Here is an 18553-nt window from a genome sequence, read left to right on the forward strand (position 1 = left end):
ATCGAAGTATAAAATATTGAGAATGCTTAGTAAAAGTGTAAAATTATTTTTTACTGGTGGATCCAAATAATTTTCAAATACCTATGGTATTAATATTTAACTTATTTTAATCTAGAACTAAACATAATCTAATGGGATGTTTGTTTTGTGAGAAATGTTTCATTAAAGGAAACATTTTACATGAAAATTGATTTTTATAATGTTTGGTAAATAATTATGTGAAAAAAAAATATATAGTAGTCCCACAAGGATTGATGATGGGTTATAATGATGAGTTGGTGAAAGCAATGGTGATGATGTGATAGTAATGACAATGAAGGTGATGTTTTCTAAATATTTTAAGTAAAAAAAATTTAAAATTAATTTTTTATTAAAAAAAAAAAAAAAAAAAAACCTCATTGCCTGGCTTTCAACAATCCTCTGGTTATCCAAAACTATAAAGAAGCAACGTCTTGCCTATACTGTTTTTTTTTTTTTGTTAATAATAATAAACAACATATCATTTATTTTTACTATAAAAAATAAATAAATAAGCCTTATATGTGGGCTGGGCCTATATTGATTGGGCCAAACACTTAAGTGCATGCATTTCAGCTTGTTTTGTTTTGTTTATATATATATTATGTTTTCCTATCCTTTATAATTTATCCTATGACTAAAAAATAATCCGAAGTTTTTTTTTTATTGCTACCATTAAAATTTCATTTTTTTTTATGGAATCATTGTCTTTTATATTAGCAAGTGTTTTTTTCTTTCATAACCCTTATGATTTTTTTAAAATTTTATTCGGTCGTCATTTTTTTTTTTATTAAATACCGTTTGATCTTTTGTTTTTTGTCATGAAATTTTATGGTATTATTTTTTACCATATTAGTCGGCGCTCTGTTTTTGTAGCCCTCCACAAGGGTTTTGGCTCACCATAAATTTTTTTTTTATGGCAAAGAACAGCCACCTAGTTAATAAATCATTATCTATAAGATTTTTTATAAGTCTTTATGAAACTGAAAGTATTTTTTAGTAAATAGATTATATTTCCAATTTACAAGTTGATGGTAAAGTCTTTAATGTTAACCAGTTTTTTATTACATATATAAACAAAAAAAAATATTATTTTTCTATAAAATATTTTATCCAAGATAAATGCCCCTCAAATTTGATAAAAATATCTCCGTATGGCGGTGACCTATGGCCTATATGAGACCAAATTCGCATACTCGCGACCTAAAGCCTATGAGGATATTTCGTCAAATATCTGAAATCTAAAGGGTTCCAGGTGTCTAACTTTCGGCCTTTAAACTTACCAAAATAAAAAATGATAATGATAGTTGCCGTCTTAACTAATCACGTGCTCCAAGTGTGCTATGATCCAAATTAAGCAATTACTGTTTTCATAAACAATTACTTGTGAATAAGATTCCGTTGAGTCATGTCTCTAAAACATTTTAAAATTATTTTTAGATTATTTTAATATATTAATGTTAAAAATAAAAAATTATTTTAATATATTTTTAAATAAAAAATACTCTTAAAACCCACAAAATCTTACAATCGTTAAAGTTGATCAGCACTGCAAGGGTTTACCATGTTGGTTCCTGTGTCATTTAAATGTCATCTATGAAGTTGAAAGTTACAATAATAATTTATGTGAATGCGTGCCCGTGAATGCGCATGTTTAGCATTTTTATTTTTAGATTAAAAATGCATTTAATTTTTAATTATTGAAGAATATATATATATATATATATATATATATATCTAAAAATATGTTAAAACATAATTAAGTCATATGTCAAACATAACATGCACAAAAAAAATTATTACAAGTATAAAATAAATATTATCTGTATTTTGTTGCATCTCATCTCTTACTATTAAACAAATATAGGAGCAAAATTTTCTTTTTTTTGTCCGCCTTACCGAATTCAACTCAAGTACGGCATATTTGTTTTTATATTTTAAAAATATTTTTAAAAAAATATAATTTTTTTATTTTTTTATTTTAAATTAATATTTTTTTTATGTTTTTAGATCATTTTAATGCGCTAATTTCAAAAATAATTTTTTAAAAATAACAAATATATTATTTCAAAATATTTTTAAATAAAAAATATTTTAAAAAATAATCATAACTATACTTTTAAATATAGCATCTCATATCGTACAATCTCATACCATCATTTTCATCCCTGATGTCTTGTCTTTTTATTAAACACCGTCAAAATATTATTATTGAGTACATTTTCTTCTCCTTTTATGACAAAGAATAGTAATTGAAGAAATTACAATTATAGAAATTATTGGGTAATTAGTAATTTAAAAGTTATAACTAATCAAATGCATTTTTTTCCATCATTATTACATAATTTTTTGTTATGTTTACCTGATATAATTTCATTATTTGTTATCTAGTTATTTATTTATTTATCGATAACAATATTTTTCAAAATATAGTTTGTTATTTTTAATGACATGATCTCTTTTATAAAAATTTCATGATTTGTTATTCAACTATAAATACACATATCCGAGCATGTTACACAATCTTTTAAACTTTTATTATATAGTATTTCATTTTTTTATAATAATTCATATGATCTATTGATTTTTTCATATACTTCATGTATTTACGAAACATAATCAATATAAATAGGTAATTGTATTTTGCTAACAATTATTTCATTCTTATACATAATTTAAAATCAATTTAATGTGATTAATATCTTGATAGTGCTGTTTTTATATAGTTTGCTATCTTCAATTAATGTTCTATCTTCAACTTGATCATAGAAATAGTAGGCTTTAGTTATTAAATTCGAACAAGATTAATTAATTACATTGAAAATCTGATGATTCATCAATCCAATTAATTAATTTTGTTTTATGAAGACCTGAAATGCAAAACCCATTTGAAACCAATAAAGGTATTCCTTTTCAAAAAAATTTACTTGTGCTAATTTTGAAGAACATATTTTTTTATATTTTCCACAATTTTCTTTCACAAGTTTTTCATTTTTTATAAATGAAAAGGAAAACTAAATGATGAATAATAAATATTCTTCTTTTATATACAAGAAGTTTTATCAATATATAAGATTAAAATTATGTTCTTTTATATTTTCATATTTGGTTAATAGATATATTTTTAATATTAAGGATAAAAATACTTTTTATTTGAGTTAATAAGTACTTTTCATAAAAAGAAATATTTAATTATTATATTATCACAAATATAAAAAAAATAAGATAACTACTATTTTGATTTTTCATGAAAAATAGGTATAATCTTAATATCTATTTTTTTTCAATGAAAAGTCTCTTTATTATTGGTAATAATATGTAGGGGTGATCATTTTCGGTTCGATTTGGTTTTTATAAAAAACAAGTAACCAAACCAAATTTTTTTAAAAAAAAAAACCGAAACCAGTTCAAACCGACCGGTTTCGGTTCAGTTTGATTTTTTAGGACAAAAAATCAGTTCAAACCAGTTTGGCTCGGTTTTTTAGTTTGACTCGGTTTTTTTCTAGTTTTTTAGGTTTGAATTTGGTTCGATTTTTTTCGTTTCAGGCTTACAAAACCGAAACTGAATCTATTAGTTTTTTAATCAATTTTTTTCATAATTTTTTATTTTTTATTTATTTTTTATATAATTTTATCTGTGTAATTAATTTTTTAGTTTTTTTATCCACCCCTAATAATATGACCATAATCGCCTCCTCTACTCTTATCTTTAACATTACCATTATTGTCAGTAACATTTCATTTCTCTTGTCTCTCATCACCACCGCTCAATTATAACTATTAATGAAAAATAATTATTTTACTTCCATAGAAAAATATTTTTTCTTAGTACATTAAACTAATCGTTTTTCAAGAGAATTTTTTTTTTATTAAATAAAATTGTAGGTAAATATTTGTTTGCAAAAACAAACACACCTCTAGTTAGTGTTAAAAAATAGTTTAATTCTTATGAATTTCAACCAACATGGTCTATTTTTTAATTAATTTCAATCAATGTTATTAATTATATTTGGATTTTTTTATTTATTAGTTTTTTAGATAAAATGTCTTTCATTTATTTATTTCTACTATAATATTTACAGCATGTAGCCAATACTTCGGTCTCATGTAAATAACTCCCGGGTATTTACTTAAAGTCACATGCTTTTATATTCTATTTTTTTAAAAAAAAATAATTAATTTTTTTTGTTTTGAATTAATATATTTTTTAAAATTTTCAAATCATTTGATACACTAATATAAAAAATAAATTTTTTAAAATATTATTATAAATATATTTTCAAATAAAAAACAACCACAACCATATTATAAAACACCACCCCGTTAATAAAATATACGCACCACAGATACCATTATCAACAGCCATAGCTTTTAAAGGAAAAACCGCATTACAAAGGACAAAAGTAGAATTAGCCATTTTAAGTAGTGAACAAGCCCAAAAACAAATACGGAAATTGAAGCAATCATATGCGTCCACGTGCCAGTCATTTATACCTGGAATCACCAACTCACCCAACTCGACCCTCACTGTTTCTGCTCAAATCTATAAGAATCCCCAATCGTCTCTCCATTTTCTCTCTGACTTAGCTACACTGCTTCATTTTCTTCTTGTGAAACAGAACGCAGAGATCACTCCTTGGTGGATCGGTCATGGTGAGAGGGAAGGTGCAGTTACAACGAATCGAAGACAAAAGCAGCCGTCAAGTGTGTTTCTCAAAGAGAAAAAGAGGTTTATTAAAGAAAGCTAAAGAACTATCGGTTCTGTGTGATGTTGAGATGGCGGTCATCATCTTCTCCTCCACTGGCAAGCTCTTCGAGTTTTGCAGTGGCAACAGGCACGTCCTTAATTCTGTCTCTTTATACTTTCCATTTTAAGCTTGCCTAAAATTTTATTTTTTCTTCGTTTTTTATTTGATCGTGGTCATATGGAAGATATTTTTGCTAGAGATATGCTTTGAATTTCATGATATTATATATTTGCTTGGCTTTTGGAAACACATACACTGAGAGACAAAAACCCTTTTCAAATCATCTAACTGTCACTGTAGAGGGAGCGAGATTCACTTGGTATATCCTTGTTCATTGGAAAAATCAACAGGATCTCCTACTAGAGAAGTTTGTCCACTTATGTGGGCCTTTGTCACTTTCCTGACTTTGATATGCATACCACCAGTTTTGCCATGATTTGCATATGCTCGTGCTGTTGTGCTGTGTTGTGTGTGTTGGGATCAGCTACGTCTAGGCCTAGGTATATTATTTATTATTTGATTTCAGGAATTACTGTCTAGAAGGAGACAAGATAGGTTACGAGGATGATATGGATTATAAATGCAAGATCCATGTTAGCTGAGGATGGGACGATGGGTAGCAAATTACACGATGGAATTCTGATTTAGCAACCAACCTCGTATTTTCTGTGTGTTTCCCTAAATTGAAGGATATTATGTTTTGTATAAAAAGTTTGAGAAACATAAATGAATATATAAATATAAATCTGTTTTTATAGTGAAGAATTCTTGTTATCTCAAAATAGAAATGATTATTTGTTATGTTTTAACTCTTCTATTCCAAGAAAATAATGCAATGCTAACTAAAGGAACATAAATAGATGAAAAATTAGTGTCGCATAAATAATTTTTCCAATAGTTAAACCGCTCAAACAATCCCCCTCATATATTCGATATCCAAATTCACCACACTGAAGTTTTTCTCGCTATATAAAACAACCCCAAAACAAAAAAAATTTAGAAAGTTCATCGGTTTCAGTAAAACCTCCTAGAACACCACAATGTCTAGAATTAAGCAAAATTATTGCGCAAGGATTTAGGAATGCAAATTTCCTCTCTTGCATAACCTCGCTTAGAAGAACGTAATTGGTCGAAAGTAACTTGCTTGACTTTTTACAACACCGCAATGGTGCTCGGTGCAGCTCACGAGCACTTGACACTTGGTGCAGGACTCTTTTAATAAGAAAGTGAAGTTCACTTTCATAATTAGTTTAAGTTTTTGGTGGGCGCACGCACACACATAAATTAAACATTGATCGTATCATACTTAATTGTGACGAGGAGATAACACTTTAATGATTGGTTGAAGCGAGGTGTAAGGTTAGCCAATCCATTTGTTAGGGAGGACCGGGTTATTAATAACTCACCTAAAGGAGGTTTGTATTCTATTATGTATTAAAATCTCATTTTAATTCAGGGCTTTAAGGCCGATTTAGACACAAAAAAGAAGAAGTTATGTTTACTTGAATGTTTGATTGTTTTTAACTCATAAAACTTAAAATTATATTTGGATTTTAAAAAAAATTAAAAGTTTAAACACCAGGAGTTTTTTTAACAATATCCCTCATATATCCTCGAATGTTCTAATCATATCTCTTATATATATATATATATAAGTTTAACTAAAATTAAATTTATATATAATTCCTTATTATTTTTGGCTGCATTGCTATATATCTGATCCGACTATATTCATTTTCAACACATATCTATTATATATATAAGGGTTTTTTTGAAGCATTCATGTTTCTTAACTTCTTATTGATTGAAATTGTATTATTGCTATTTTAATGTAGACTTATATTTGAAAATTGAAATGCTTCCTAATTGAAAACTATTTGAAAAACTAATAAATGAATCAAAATTCATTTCATCCAAAAATTATTCTATAAAACTTATGACTAAGCATAATCACATTATTTAAAGCGAGCCATACTCATAATTCAATATACCTGAATTATATTGTTCAATTCCCTAAGAGTTTGGAAGAGTTTTTGTTTTTCTGAATGCAAAATCCTTCAGTAGTAACTTTTAAAAACACCTATTCTCTTCTTCCCACTTTTTCCTCTTAGTTTTTACACTTGTAAATTTTTTAGTAGAATCTACTCGGAAATTGCTGATGTATACATAAAATGGACATATGACACTAAAATGTGGGGCCTTTGTGTTAGACAACTCATTCACATCCTAATTCCGGAAATTACACAGAAACAATGAACAAATCAACGTTTGTGCTTATTAATATTTTATTTATTAGAATCTGATACTAGAGCGAAGTACTCACGAGTCTGAATCATCTAGGATAGTGCACAGTCGTGCGTTGATTGGTTGCTTTATGATGCTTCAAGTGGTTGCGACTCAATATAACGCCACAACGCCTCATGGGCACTTGGTGTAGTAGATAGTGAAGTAGCCATTTAGGCTCCTAGCCTCTTGCCCCTTCGTTTGAAGTTGTACCTTCACCGACGACTTAACAAGTTCTTGCTGTAAATATCAAGCTTTTGATTCCAAAATTTGGTTGGTCGATGCTTGAACTTGCTCTGGTGATAGCAGTAATGGGCGGTGACCTACTGATAATTTGCAAAAATGATGTCTACATAGATTGCAAAACTTTTTAAAAGGCTTTAGAAGCATTGCAAAACTTTTATTTATAACAAACTCCTGAAACTATGCTCTTGAAATCAAAGCTTCCATTTCAATGAACAATACATTCTTCTAAAATAAAATCCTACTACAAATAAAGCAAGTTTACTATGCGTGTATTTGATATTATAATAGTTTTTTTTTATTATAACTTAACCTGAAAAAAAAATTAATTAAAAAAACCGCATAATATAGTTTTTTTCAAACCATAATTTTTACAATATTTATGATTAAAAATATATATTTAAGTAATGAAAACTAAAATAACTTTTGAAACCGTGGGTCATTCTATAAACATTTCATACTCTAACTTGATAGGATCTTATAGTCTAAAATCAGTGACTAGAGTCAATGATGTTAACGGTTTGTAGTTATGGAATAGGAGAGTATTACTACCATGAACTGAATTGACCTCCATTGAGGCTGCTCTGATCTCCTCTGTATATTCTTTAATTAATCAAGTAGGTTATGTTAACTAGCACTAAAGCGAATTACTTCAATATAATTTAAATTATTGCTAAAATTTGTCTTTGTTTAATTCTAAGAAGTAAAATTTTATGAATATCGAATTCTCATGATGGTATGAAAACATTACATGATCGTGAATTACTATTATCCTAAATTCAGCGGTAGTGTTTGGTATCATTATGATTTATTTTTTTCAAAACAAGTTTTGGTGAACTGCTATATTTATTATTTCTTATGAATGATTTTATAAACCGAATCAAATATTTAAAAATGGCTTTTAGTGCTCTGTTTTCTATTAATAGATTGTAAATGTCACACTACCACCATGAAAATCAACACAACGCCACCGCACTATCACAGCAACCACCACTATCCCATCACCATCGTTCCCCCAAACACTTCCAAAACACTGTTATCACCATTAATGTTATCCTAGTTACAATTTTGGATCATTGCTCTGAATCGAATGTTCACCGATTCAACCATCAGGTTGTTTTTTATTCAATGTTGTGAATTTTATCAGTTTTAAAAATGATCTGATTCAGGTCACTATCACCAGTTATTTAGTTTAGCTAGTCAGATAAATCCAATTTTGATAACACTAACTACCAGAGCTATAGCATGCACTTTAACTTTATTGAAAACGAAATCACACAACCATAACCAAACCAATCAATTTGTTTTGCTATAGCCATCAAAATCATTATCAGCACCATCACTTATACCATCATGATATGTCGTTGTCACCACAACCATACCATTATCATAACATGCATTTTAATTATTTTTTTCTTAAAAATTTTTCCACAATGTTTGTTTCTAAGAAAAAAAGCAATTTTTTTTAAAAAAGCTAAAAATAAAAGAGAATGAACCATTTTTCTTATATGTATATGTACAAATTCATTAAAGGAAGGCTTTTATAGAAAATCTTAAATTACACTTCAAATCTCATTTATAAATGAGAATTAAAAAAAAAAAAAAAAAAAGAGTAAGCAGGTCACTAACTATTAGTATGACAAAAGTGCTTCTTAAGTTGTATTATATGAGTGATTATTAAGAGCACAAAAAGAATATAGAAGGAAGTTTAAGCTTTTTGGTGGAGGTGAATGTAGAGGTTTAATATCAAAATTCAAGGAAAAAAGAGAACAAACATATTAACATGTAGAAGTAGAGATTAAGGTCATGTTTGTGTATGCAGTAATATTGCGATTGAAACTTTGATTGTAATGAAAAAAATACTATTTTTATGTGGTATCCCAAAAACAAAGAAACTTACACATAAATAGAGCAAGTCATTTTTAAATTCGTGTAACTTACTAGTAAATTTGATTTTTTATTGAGTTAAGTTGGGATTTAAAAAAAAATAAGTTTGTTTTATGATTTTGACTCAAAAAATTTGTTAGACTTCGACAGGTATCCTGAAAATAAGAAAAGAAGTATCACTAACTCTTTTTATCTAGTATTTTCATGGGAATATAATAAATAATGCTGATACATATAATAGAAAATATATATTTTCTAGATTTTATATTTTATTTTATCTTACTCTTATACTAAAATAAAAGATGCCTTTAAATATTTTAATGTTGCATAATAAAATTGTTTTTGAATTAATTCAAAGCCCAGAAAAGACCGTTGAGCGCCTCGTGCCTATGTCATAATAGATTGGAATGCTTGCTAGATCATAATTGCTCTAGTGAATAACTAATGAAACTAGATGGAACAAAACTATAAATAACACAAGGCACTTGTTTTCTCGATTTTCTACTGGTTTAAGTCCTTCCAAAAACAAAATATAGAGAAGTTAAGTTATGAGTTTATTGAATTGTTATTTAGGATTTAAAAGCATGTTTGACTTTGCTGCCAATTCATGAACGTAGGTTACAAATTAGGAGAAAGTAAAAAAATGGTTCTCTATAAGAGAGGGGGATTAAGTAATGGTATTTTTTCAGAGGTTGGAAATTAGAGTTCTCTGTAAGTAAAGGGATTGAAGACGTAGGAAAGAAGATTTCCCAACAGAGCAGCAGCCAGTCGAAGTCATGGTTTTTGAGTAGGCCCAAGGCTTTATTCAACCTAGGCTCAAAGTTGTCGCCGAAATGGTGAATTGACCTAGTCTACTATGTGTAGTCCATCTCTGTTGAAAACCTAACTTGTGATTGGGTCCTCCACTGACCATGGGGTTCAGGATTGACAGAAGCTCCAATATCTAATTTACTAACTTCGTATGAACATGTCAAATTAGGTTTGAAAAGGAATCCAATAGGAGAGGGATGTAAGAAGACAGCAATGAGATTTTCATTAGTGACATAACAGTATGGAGAGAAAAATAGTACTATATCCGTCCCCATAGTGATTGTCTAACTTTTTTATTTTCGCTTGTCAAAATATCAAGTCATATATTTTCGTATAATATCTCTAATCTTGTAAGAGACCTGCGATTAAAATAAGGGTATTTTAAAGAATTGCGAATAAAGAACAATGATATAACATATCAGTTAATGACTTTTATCTCTCTAGAACCGACGGAAAGAATAATAAATTACACTAAACATGAAACAAACAAAATTGGAACAAAATAGTTCAAGTTCAGGTTTATAGAAAACCCTTAATTTATATATATATATATATATATATATATATATATATATAATTGAAACTGATCAAAAGATATTCTCTAGATTATAATTATATAGCTTCTTTAGACTAAGTATCTTGCTTTTTGGTTACCTAGTAAAAAAATGCAACTTGGTTAAAAAGTGATGGCAACTGCTCAGCCACTTGGAATTTGTTTCTCTCTACGTGTGTTTTTTGGACGGCGTTTGAAACACACAAAAACACATAAACAAACGAGCAAATTAAATTTGCGTTCCACAAAAGGTTTATAGTTAGCTATTGTTGGAGAATTAGGAATTTTAGAAGTGAATTTGAGTTGGGGTTTGATTCATGAAAATTAGGATTGATTAGGTCTTATGTTTAGGGTGGAGTTCAGATTTTTTTTATTTTCTGAAGTAATCCCGAGCTTTTTTGTAGCAAAAAGAAGTATTAAGAGAGGAGCAAGTAGAAGAAAGTGCTTTAGAGAAAATAGAAGAGGAAGAAATAAGAACTCCTCGAAACTTGTATTCCCCATTAGCCTTGCTAAGGAAAATCACTTGCCAAGTGCATCTGCTACAAACACTAAACTCTCTTCTTTTATACTTCAATGATGAATTCATCAGCATAAGAACTTCACATGACATAGGGCTTGTTAAGCTTCTTCTAGAGTTCAGATTCTGCCATACTTGATTATTCCAAATTAACCAGATAGTTCATCATTGAAAAAGTTGTGTGTGCTTATTAACTGGCACTACAAATCTAGCTTGAAATTCATCACACTACATTGTTAATAGTTTATTGAAAATCAACTAGCATAGTAAGAGGCGATTCAATCATTAAGGCTTTAATCTCTCCAAAGGCTTTCTGAGCTGAATATTTATTCAAGCATGTAGTAATAGAAACTCATAATGAAAATTTCTTGGTACAGAGACTTCTTTTTAGAAACAATAGGTATGCTATCTCAGAAACAAGCATGGCACAGAGATGTATTTGATGGTGATTTTGTTTGATTGCAAAGCTATCTACACCCATGTTCAAACCAAAATACTCATAGTCACAAATACTCGATTCTCTCTGTTTTTTCTATCTTTTTTCTCGCAATTCTTCTCATTTTAACAACATATTCTCAAAACATATAGTGCATTCAAATTACCTACTATAATTCCAAAATAATCGAAAGAAAAGAAATGAGAACAGCAGAGAAGCATTCTCATTATGTTCCTTTTTCCTTCAATCTTGTTTTTTCCTTTTCTATATTTCTAAATCGAATAATATTATCAATAGAAATACAATAGTTACATACTGTTGATAAAAGCGTAGTTAAGTATTGCAATACAGAAAAAAAAAAAAAAAAAAAAAGGAAAAGAACCCATTTGAACTCACTTCGGCCATAAATAATAAAAGCATAGTTACCTATTGCAAAGTTTCTGTGGAGAACCTAAGCTATCATGTATAGTTGGAGAAAATTCATATAGTTTCATCTCAGTAATAGCTGTTACCTTTTGATGTTAGAATAAATATAATAAACTCCAAGAGTAAAGGCCAAAAAGCTTAATTTTTGCTTGGCATATTGTTCTTCCTAATGATCTTACTTGACAGGTAAATCCTAACAAGATAACTGAGTGTCATAAATCTATCTTCTAACTTTTGACTATCATGATTATTATTGCACCCTAATACTACTTTCATGATTTTCATCGTGATAAATCCTCAAGTCACACTAGCAAAAATCAAAATCATGTCCAGCATCGCATACTTTCAATGTTTCATGCCTTCATTTTGTCCAAAACCCTTGGAACTGATAATATATCCTCTATTTAAGATCAGTCATGCCTCTTGATTAAAAAGCAAAGAATGTTAAGCATGTTTCCCACTACTGTATGACAGCAGGAGGCTAGAAACTGTCTCCCCCTGAAACTACATATGACATGGGCATTAATGTTCGATGATACAAGGCCTTCCGTAGAAGAGTTGGTTATTATTGACCTTTCATGTTGGCTAGCAGTCTAAATGAAAGCCTTAGCCTTAGAATGCTATCAAGATACAAAAAGACAATAAGTAAATACAATCCGCATAAATGAAAAATGACCACCACAACACACACTAACAAGGGCTCATAGAAGTGAACCTTACAACCATTATCCACTGTAAATTTTAGAAGATGGAAGAAATAGGAAAATACCTGTCATATGGATTGTCAGAGATTTTTATGCTGGCTAAACTTCACTTGTAGCTTCAATTCTGGACCATAGCAAAACAGATCCAAGTAAATTAGCAAAACTACCTCCTAGTTAATTGTTCACATGTAAATATTTTAAAAACAAATATATTTGCAAATTGAAATGAATTACCGAGTTGCAATTTTGATTGTTCATCTACTTTCATTGTTCTAGAATTATATAAAAGAATTTCACGGAAATTGAAGCAAGTACTTTATATAGCATCCATGAGTGGTTACAATATGATGCAGTTTTTGGAGTATTCATTATTATACTTACGTTTTATTGATTCTCTGTTGGTATTTGCTTCACAATACTTGTAGGTTCCTTGCTTGCTTATCAGTTGTACTATGTTCCTTTATGCCCAGTTTGAGGATTTCTGAGTTGCGCAATGTTCCTTTGTGTACAGTTTGAGAAATATCCTTGAGCGCTATGACACACATAAAACTAAAAGTCAAGAAATAGCAATCTGCAAGAACGTTGATAAAACCAAGGTTAGTCGATTATTCATCATTTTGCCAAAACTTGTTATTGCATTCAATATTTGAGCATAGCACTAGAAATCTCTAAATTTCCAAAAGATACAGCTTTTCGATTATTCCATTTTATTATATTTTGGGCAAAAATGCGTGAGATCAAACTCCGGAGGAAAGAGCCACTTAAAAACTACTTCAACTCTGTTTTCGAAACCTAATAGTAAAAGGGAACTTTTTGAGAGGGAGAGAGATTTTGTGAAATCCTTATAGGCAACCACCCAGAATATGGCACAGCTTTTGCTGGGAAACACTGGAACGCAATTGCTGAATAGAGGGGTTCACGGTGCATATGATGCTCTGTGCTTCTTCAGGCTACCTATATCAATGTCTTAAAATGTTTTCTATCATGTATGTGCACTTTTACGTGGATGCCTATGACACATACATGCATGTTACTTCAGGGATCAGTGCACAGCTCCTGGAGGAAGGATGTGTTTTGCTAGGAGGATCATTTTGTAGGGGGGGAAAAACAGAGAAATAGAAAGTGTGAAATGTGAAGGCACTGCTGTACAGAGTAGACTAGTGACCAGATTTATAGTCATAGGCATAGGGCAGTGCAATGATTGTTCAAGATTATTGGCTTTGCTAAAGTAACCATAGATTAATAGGCTCGAATATTAACTTCCATATTAATCAGGTTCAAGAGGTTTTCAGTCTTTTTATTTTCGTGTTTAAATAGTTGTTTTTTGTGGGATGAGTTTTCTTTAGTTCAATGATCCAGCATTTGAGTTACCAAACTTGGTTGAACTACCCCATGATAGAAGCCATCATGGCAAGGGAAATTTTCCATAAAGTCACTTCGATTCAAATTTGACAAAGCTAAATACAGCAATTTGATGAAGATTTTATTTCACTTTTTTCTTTTTTCTTTTTTTTTGCCTTTTAGAATTCTAGATCCTCTTGATGAAATCAAAATTGCCTAGCTTTCATTTTGTTTACCTTTTGGAAATTCAGCAGAATCATCACGCAGAATACATGGGTCCCAGCTATATGGATGCTAACCCACTCCAAATGGTCCAAAGGTATCATCAATCTTCAGATTCATGTCATACGCTTCATGGAAATTGACATGTTGCATTCCACTGGACCTATCACTAGCATTTATTGGCTCTTTTTTGCAGGTACTTTGAAGGGAAGAACATAGAACAGCTAAATATAACTCAACTCATTCAGCTAGAAAGAGAACTGGACTCCACACTAGTTTACACCAGAGGAAGAAAGGTCAGTTGTCCAATTCAAACCCATGATCAACAGAACAGCCTTGTTTGTTGGTTGTGAGAGCTTGAAACTCTTCATTACTGCAATTATCTAATATCATGTTCCATCTATTTAACACACTTAACTACTCCTAAACAAAATGTGAGTGACTTAGCAATCGAAATACTGAAACATTTGAATAATGGTGATATGTAGACAGAAGCAATGATGAAGTCCGTAACAGCCCTCCATCAGAAGGTATGCCATCCTCTCTTTCTTTCAAATAAATTGGGCGTATTTATTGAAGCTTTGTGGTTCTGGATTAAGTGTTGTCAGTTCAAGTACTTCCGTTTTATTTATGCGCGCACCAAGAGTTAAGTTAGTTTTCTTAAGTGACTGCATGCAAGTGTCATGAATTGTTATGTGCAAATGAAGAAAGTTTATATGATGAACATTAAGAAAGAATCGAAACTGTCCAAGCCTGTCCCTACCATTCGTAAAGAACAAAGGTAGGAATCAAACTATGAAATCTACCACTGCCAAGCATACATGTACCAGTCATTTCTGTAAATTGTGGCAAGAGATTCCAGCATACACTAACAATAAAAATGATGGGAACGAAAACGATACCATGATTGAAAGCGAAGCGCTGTTTAGTATTTGATGGAACACGGAAATACTTTTATGCGACTCCTAGATCCATAAGCTGAGGTGGATTTAATCTGCAATAATCAGAATTAGACTTACTTGCCCCTAGAGGCTTACGCAGTTGCAAGAGGGGGTGCTTGATGGCTTCTAAACCAGATAAGCCATTCTCCACTGTACAGCTGCTCCTCCTAGAAGCAATATTAGTTACACGATGAGCACTTAAAATGCATGGAAGAGAATGGTACCTTTATTGAACTGCTGCCTGTGTTGCAAGGCTCTCATATAGTCACATTCTATCCGTACGGGTTCGTCATTCTTTGGATGGGTGTACAAAAAGATGGGACAAATCATTTAAGTTTGTTGCGTTAAATAATTGGATGGTAGGTGTTTTGTCAGGAGCATATCCACAGCCTGATATGGCATGTAACAAAATTCATTTGCATAGGAATACTAGGTAGAATGTGTTCTGTTTCAGTATGTTGTTTCATGGAAGTGAGAACATTTTCTAGAAGATGTGAGAGGCAGAGGAATGGGGTTGAGGAGGCAGGTAGAGACGGTTGCTGTTGGGAAAACAGATGGGGAGTGATTAATTATCATGAAAAACAATTCCTAATGATAAGAGGAACAAAGGATTGTCCCAAGAAACTTAGTGGTCTTTTCTCCTCACATTCTTGCAGTTTAGGCTTAATGTGTTGCTTTTCTTTAGGCTCTGGTTTTCCCCTTGAATTACTATGGGAGTACTAACTAGTAATTCCACTCAAAACAGCAAGAGAAAGCACAAAACTAAGAATTTGTAGCTAGGTTGTCAATAAATTACATGGGAATTTTTCTGATTGCTTCTTCACTTTCGCATTCAAGGTTTGGTGTGCAACTTTTTTCCTACTGGGCAGGGTCATTATTTTGTTGGCTTCTCTATTTCTCCTGTGTCTCGTGTTGCTTTCGTGTCTCCAAGATTAGGTCTCTTATTGTTTTAAGTGCCTAATAAACGTAGTGCTCTTGCTTAAGCTGTCAAGGTTACAAGCGGATCGATACTTTGCTAACTCCCATTTTCTATTACTAATTACAGGAACAAGATCTGACAGATGAAAATAATCTCATAGAAAGAGAGGTAAACTCAGTTGAAATATTCTTGTAAAATAAAACAAAACTTGAACAACTCGCCTAATATCAGATATGTACTGATCAGCTTGCCTCTCTGTATCATGAAAACCAGATATCTGCAATCATCAACAATGGCAACCTCGCCGGCCAGCATGGCCGTGTTGTTGAAGATCCGGATTGTGTTCATCCTTCTCCACTGGACTTGTTCCACTTTTAGCAAGATCTCAAAAGGACAGATGGCGAATCCCGGATGCTTACGTCTGGGGAATAACATATAGGCATTTATTATACCCACCTCGTGCCAGGTGGTGGTCAAAACAAATTATTAAGCATGTAACTAGTTGCCAGTTGGAAGCACAAGCCTTTACCAAGTGGCACGTCAGCTTACCTATATATATGTCTGCTCAGGATTGGGCCGTTAAGTTGGGTCCCTTATATGCTAGTAGTGCCTGTGAATAATTGCTGCATGCACGGCAGGCGTCATGTCTACCACGCATGGGGGTAGATGCCGGGATTGCGAGACCGGTCCGATGACCCTGCAGCTAGTAGTGGCTTCAGGATGGTTATCATGACTACTGTTGTTATTATGATCATAATAATCGCTGTTATTGATGTTATTTCCTTGCCTTGGTAGGAGAACATATATTTCACGGGGACTAGCTCGGGCTCTTTTAATGGCCGTCCTTCACGGTGCCGTATGCAAAAACTTGCATCCTATTTCTTGCAAAATGCCCTGTAATTTACACTTGTGAGCGGCTTATCGTTGTTTCAAGCACATGACAAGGCATCCATAGTTCTGACAAACATGTGATCTCCTCCTCCTTCTTGGCCCCTAACCCTGAGATCAGAACGATGAAACAACCTTAGCTGACATCTATATATACATCTCCTTTTTTTGAATATTGAAACTGGGAAACTGCCATATGCAGAGTGGAGAAATATCATGAAAAATGCTAAACTCGTGAGAGGTTGGAGAACCTCTAGGATGACGTGGCTCTTTGCATGGTTAGATTGACGTGGCAAGTATTGGAGGATGCATGGTGGCTAGATTCGCTGATGCACTCACGCAACAAGCTCCCGGCCCTGATGGGCTCGAGATCCTTGGATATCCCAAGTTAGAAAAAAGAAAAAGAAAAAAAGAAAAAGATGGTACTGTAGGTATTGAAATTAAGAGATGACATACCAGAGGAGGATGAACAAGGATTGAGAGATGAGAGATTTGGGAACCCCTCCCTGGCTCATAGAGTCTCTGGAGCCCCGCTAAGTTGCTTGGAAAGGAGGGTATAGATGTAAATCCCCTTGCCACTTGTGATCTCAAAGCATGATGATCAGGAGATGAATTTCTAGAATATTCGATGAGATATTGTGAAGCCTAGCTAGATGGTGAAATCGTCAACTTGGCAGAAGCACGTGTGTCTCCATTCGATGCATGAAAGCTCTTTGTATGCCTCCTTGTATATGATCAATAGGAGAGTACTAGTCCGTGCCTGAGCGAATAGGCACCGTGCTGTCTTTTTCTCAGACAAGCGTAAGTGGCTCCTCATTCCTGGTATTTTAATACTTGGTTAAGCTGTGCTTTTGTGTCCCGGCAGAGGGAGAAATGTTGACTCCTTGTATTCGGAGGGGCTGCAACCTTTTTTTCATGGGTATAAAGATACTTTTTCCCATTTTCAAAGGGCATTTGCCTTGATGATGATATCTATACAGGTGATAGATAATATATATATATACCCTGAATATATATATATATATAGAGAGAGAGAGAGAGAGAGAGAGAGGCAAGGTAGTTTTCCTTGTACACCAAATGGTGCTGTGCTGTGCACTTACTCCTTGATGGAGATGGGTCATTGCTTGCCAAAACAACCATCACGATCATATCAATTTTGCTCTTAGCTCGCCTTCACTGCCATTTGCTTTTTGCAATTGCTTTGACCTAATAGCTCGCGAGGGGCCAAAATCAGAAGAATAAAAAGGTCAGTGGTTAAGTTGGATTTATTCTTATAAAATAATCATGATAATCCGAACGAGTTGTCTTAATGGGTAAGGGAAGTGATTCTTTTTATTGACTTCTTGGGTTCGACTCTCGGGACCCCCCACCAGAGATAAAGGTGTGATTAGACAAAAAGTGTAAATTTGACAAGTTATTTTTTAATAATAAGAATACTCTATTCTCAAAGCAATTACATTTATAATCCTCTTCTTCATACTTGTAAAATAAGAGTTTCTTTGTTAAAATCTCTATCTATGCAGAATGGAGTTTTTCACGAGCTGGGCGTACTTACAGATTGTTGAAGTCTAAAATTTTAGGATGTGGAGAATGGAAATTTTGAGGTAGATTTAGAGT

The 18553-nt window shown here is 31.9% G+C and overlaps 1 protein-coding gene and 1 long non-coding RNA gene across 8 annotated transcripts; one reads left to right on the forward strand and one right to left on the reverse strand.

The window, feature by feature from the left end:
- Positions 1-4566: 4566 nt before the first annotated feature.
- Positions 4567-16826, forward strand: LOC118063580 (MADS-box transcription factor 14-like). Of its 2 annotated transcripts, none has more exons than XM_073406722.1 (7): positions 4567-4853; positions 13137-13221; positions 14221-14285; positions 14385-14484; positions 14677-14718; positions 16175-16216; positions 16322-16826. In XM_073406722.1, the coding sequence occupies exons 1-7, from the start codon at positions 4669-4671 to the stop codon at positions 16424-16426; spliced, it is 624 nt and encodes a 207-aa protein (XP_073262823.1). In that variant the 5' UTR covers positions 4567-4668; the 3' UTR covers positions 16427-16826. The 2 variants fall into 2 exon arrangements, with proteins under 2 accessions (XP_073262823.1, XP_073262822.1); XM_073406721.1 differs by having other exon boundaries at positions 4572-4853; positions 14218-14285.
- On the reverse strand, positions 12467-17911 carry LOC140955100 (uncharacterized). Of its 6 annotated transcripts, none has more exons than XR_012168827.1 (4): positions 17393-17911; positions 13007-17047; positions 12691-12749; positions 12467-12541 (listed from the first exon to the last, which is right to left on the reverse strand). It is a non-coding gene; the product is annotated as an uncharacterized lncRNA (long non-coding RNA). The 6 variants fall into 6 exon arrangements; XR_012168824.1 differs by adding an exon at positions 12860-12897 and having other exon boundaries at positions 12467-12749; XR_012168826.1 differs by having other exon boundaries at positions 12467-12749; positions 13007-16103; positions 16141-17047; positions 17393-17910.
- Between the last annotated feature and the right edge of the window lie 642 nt (positions 17912-18553).

The sequence above is a fragment of the Populus alba genome, chromosome 1 (assembly GCF_005239225.2).
Source record: "Populus alba chromosome 1, ASM523922v2, whole genome shotgun sequence".
Lineage (NCBI taxonomy): Eukaryota > Viridiplantae > Streptophyta > Magnoliopsida > Malpighiales > Salicaceae > Populus > Populus alba.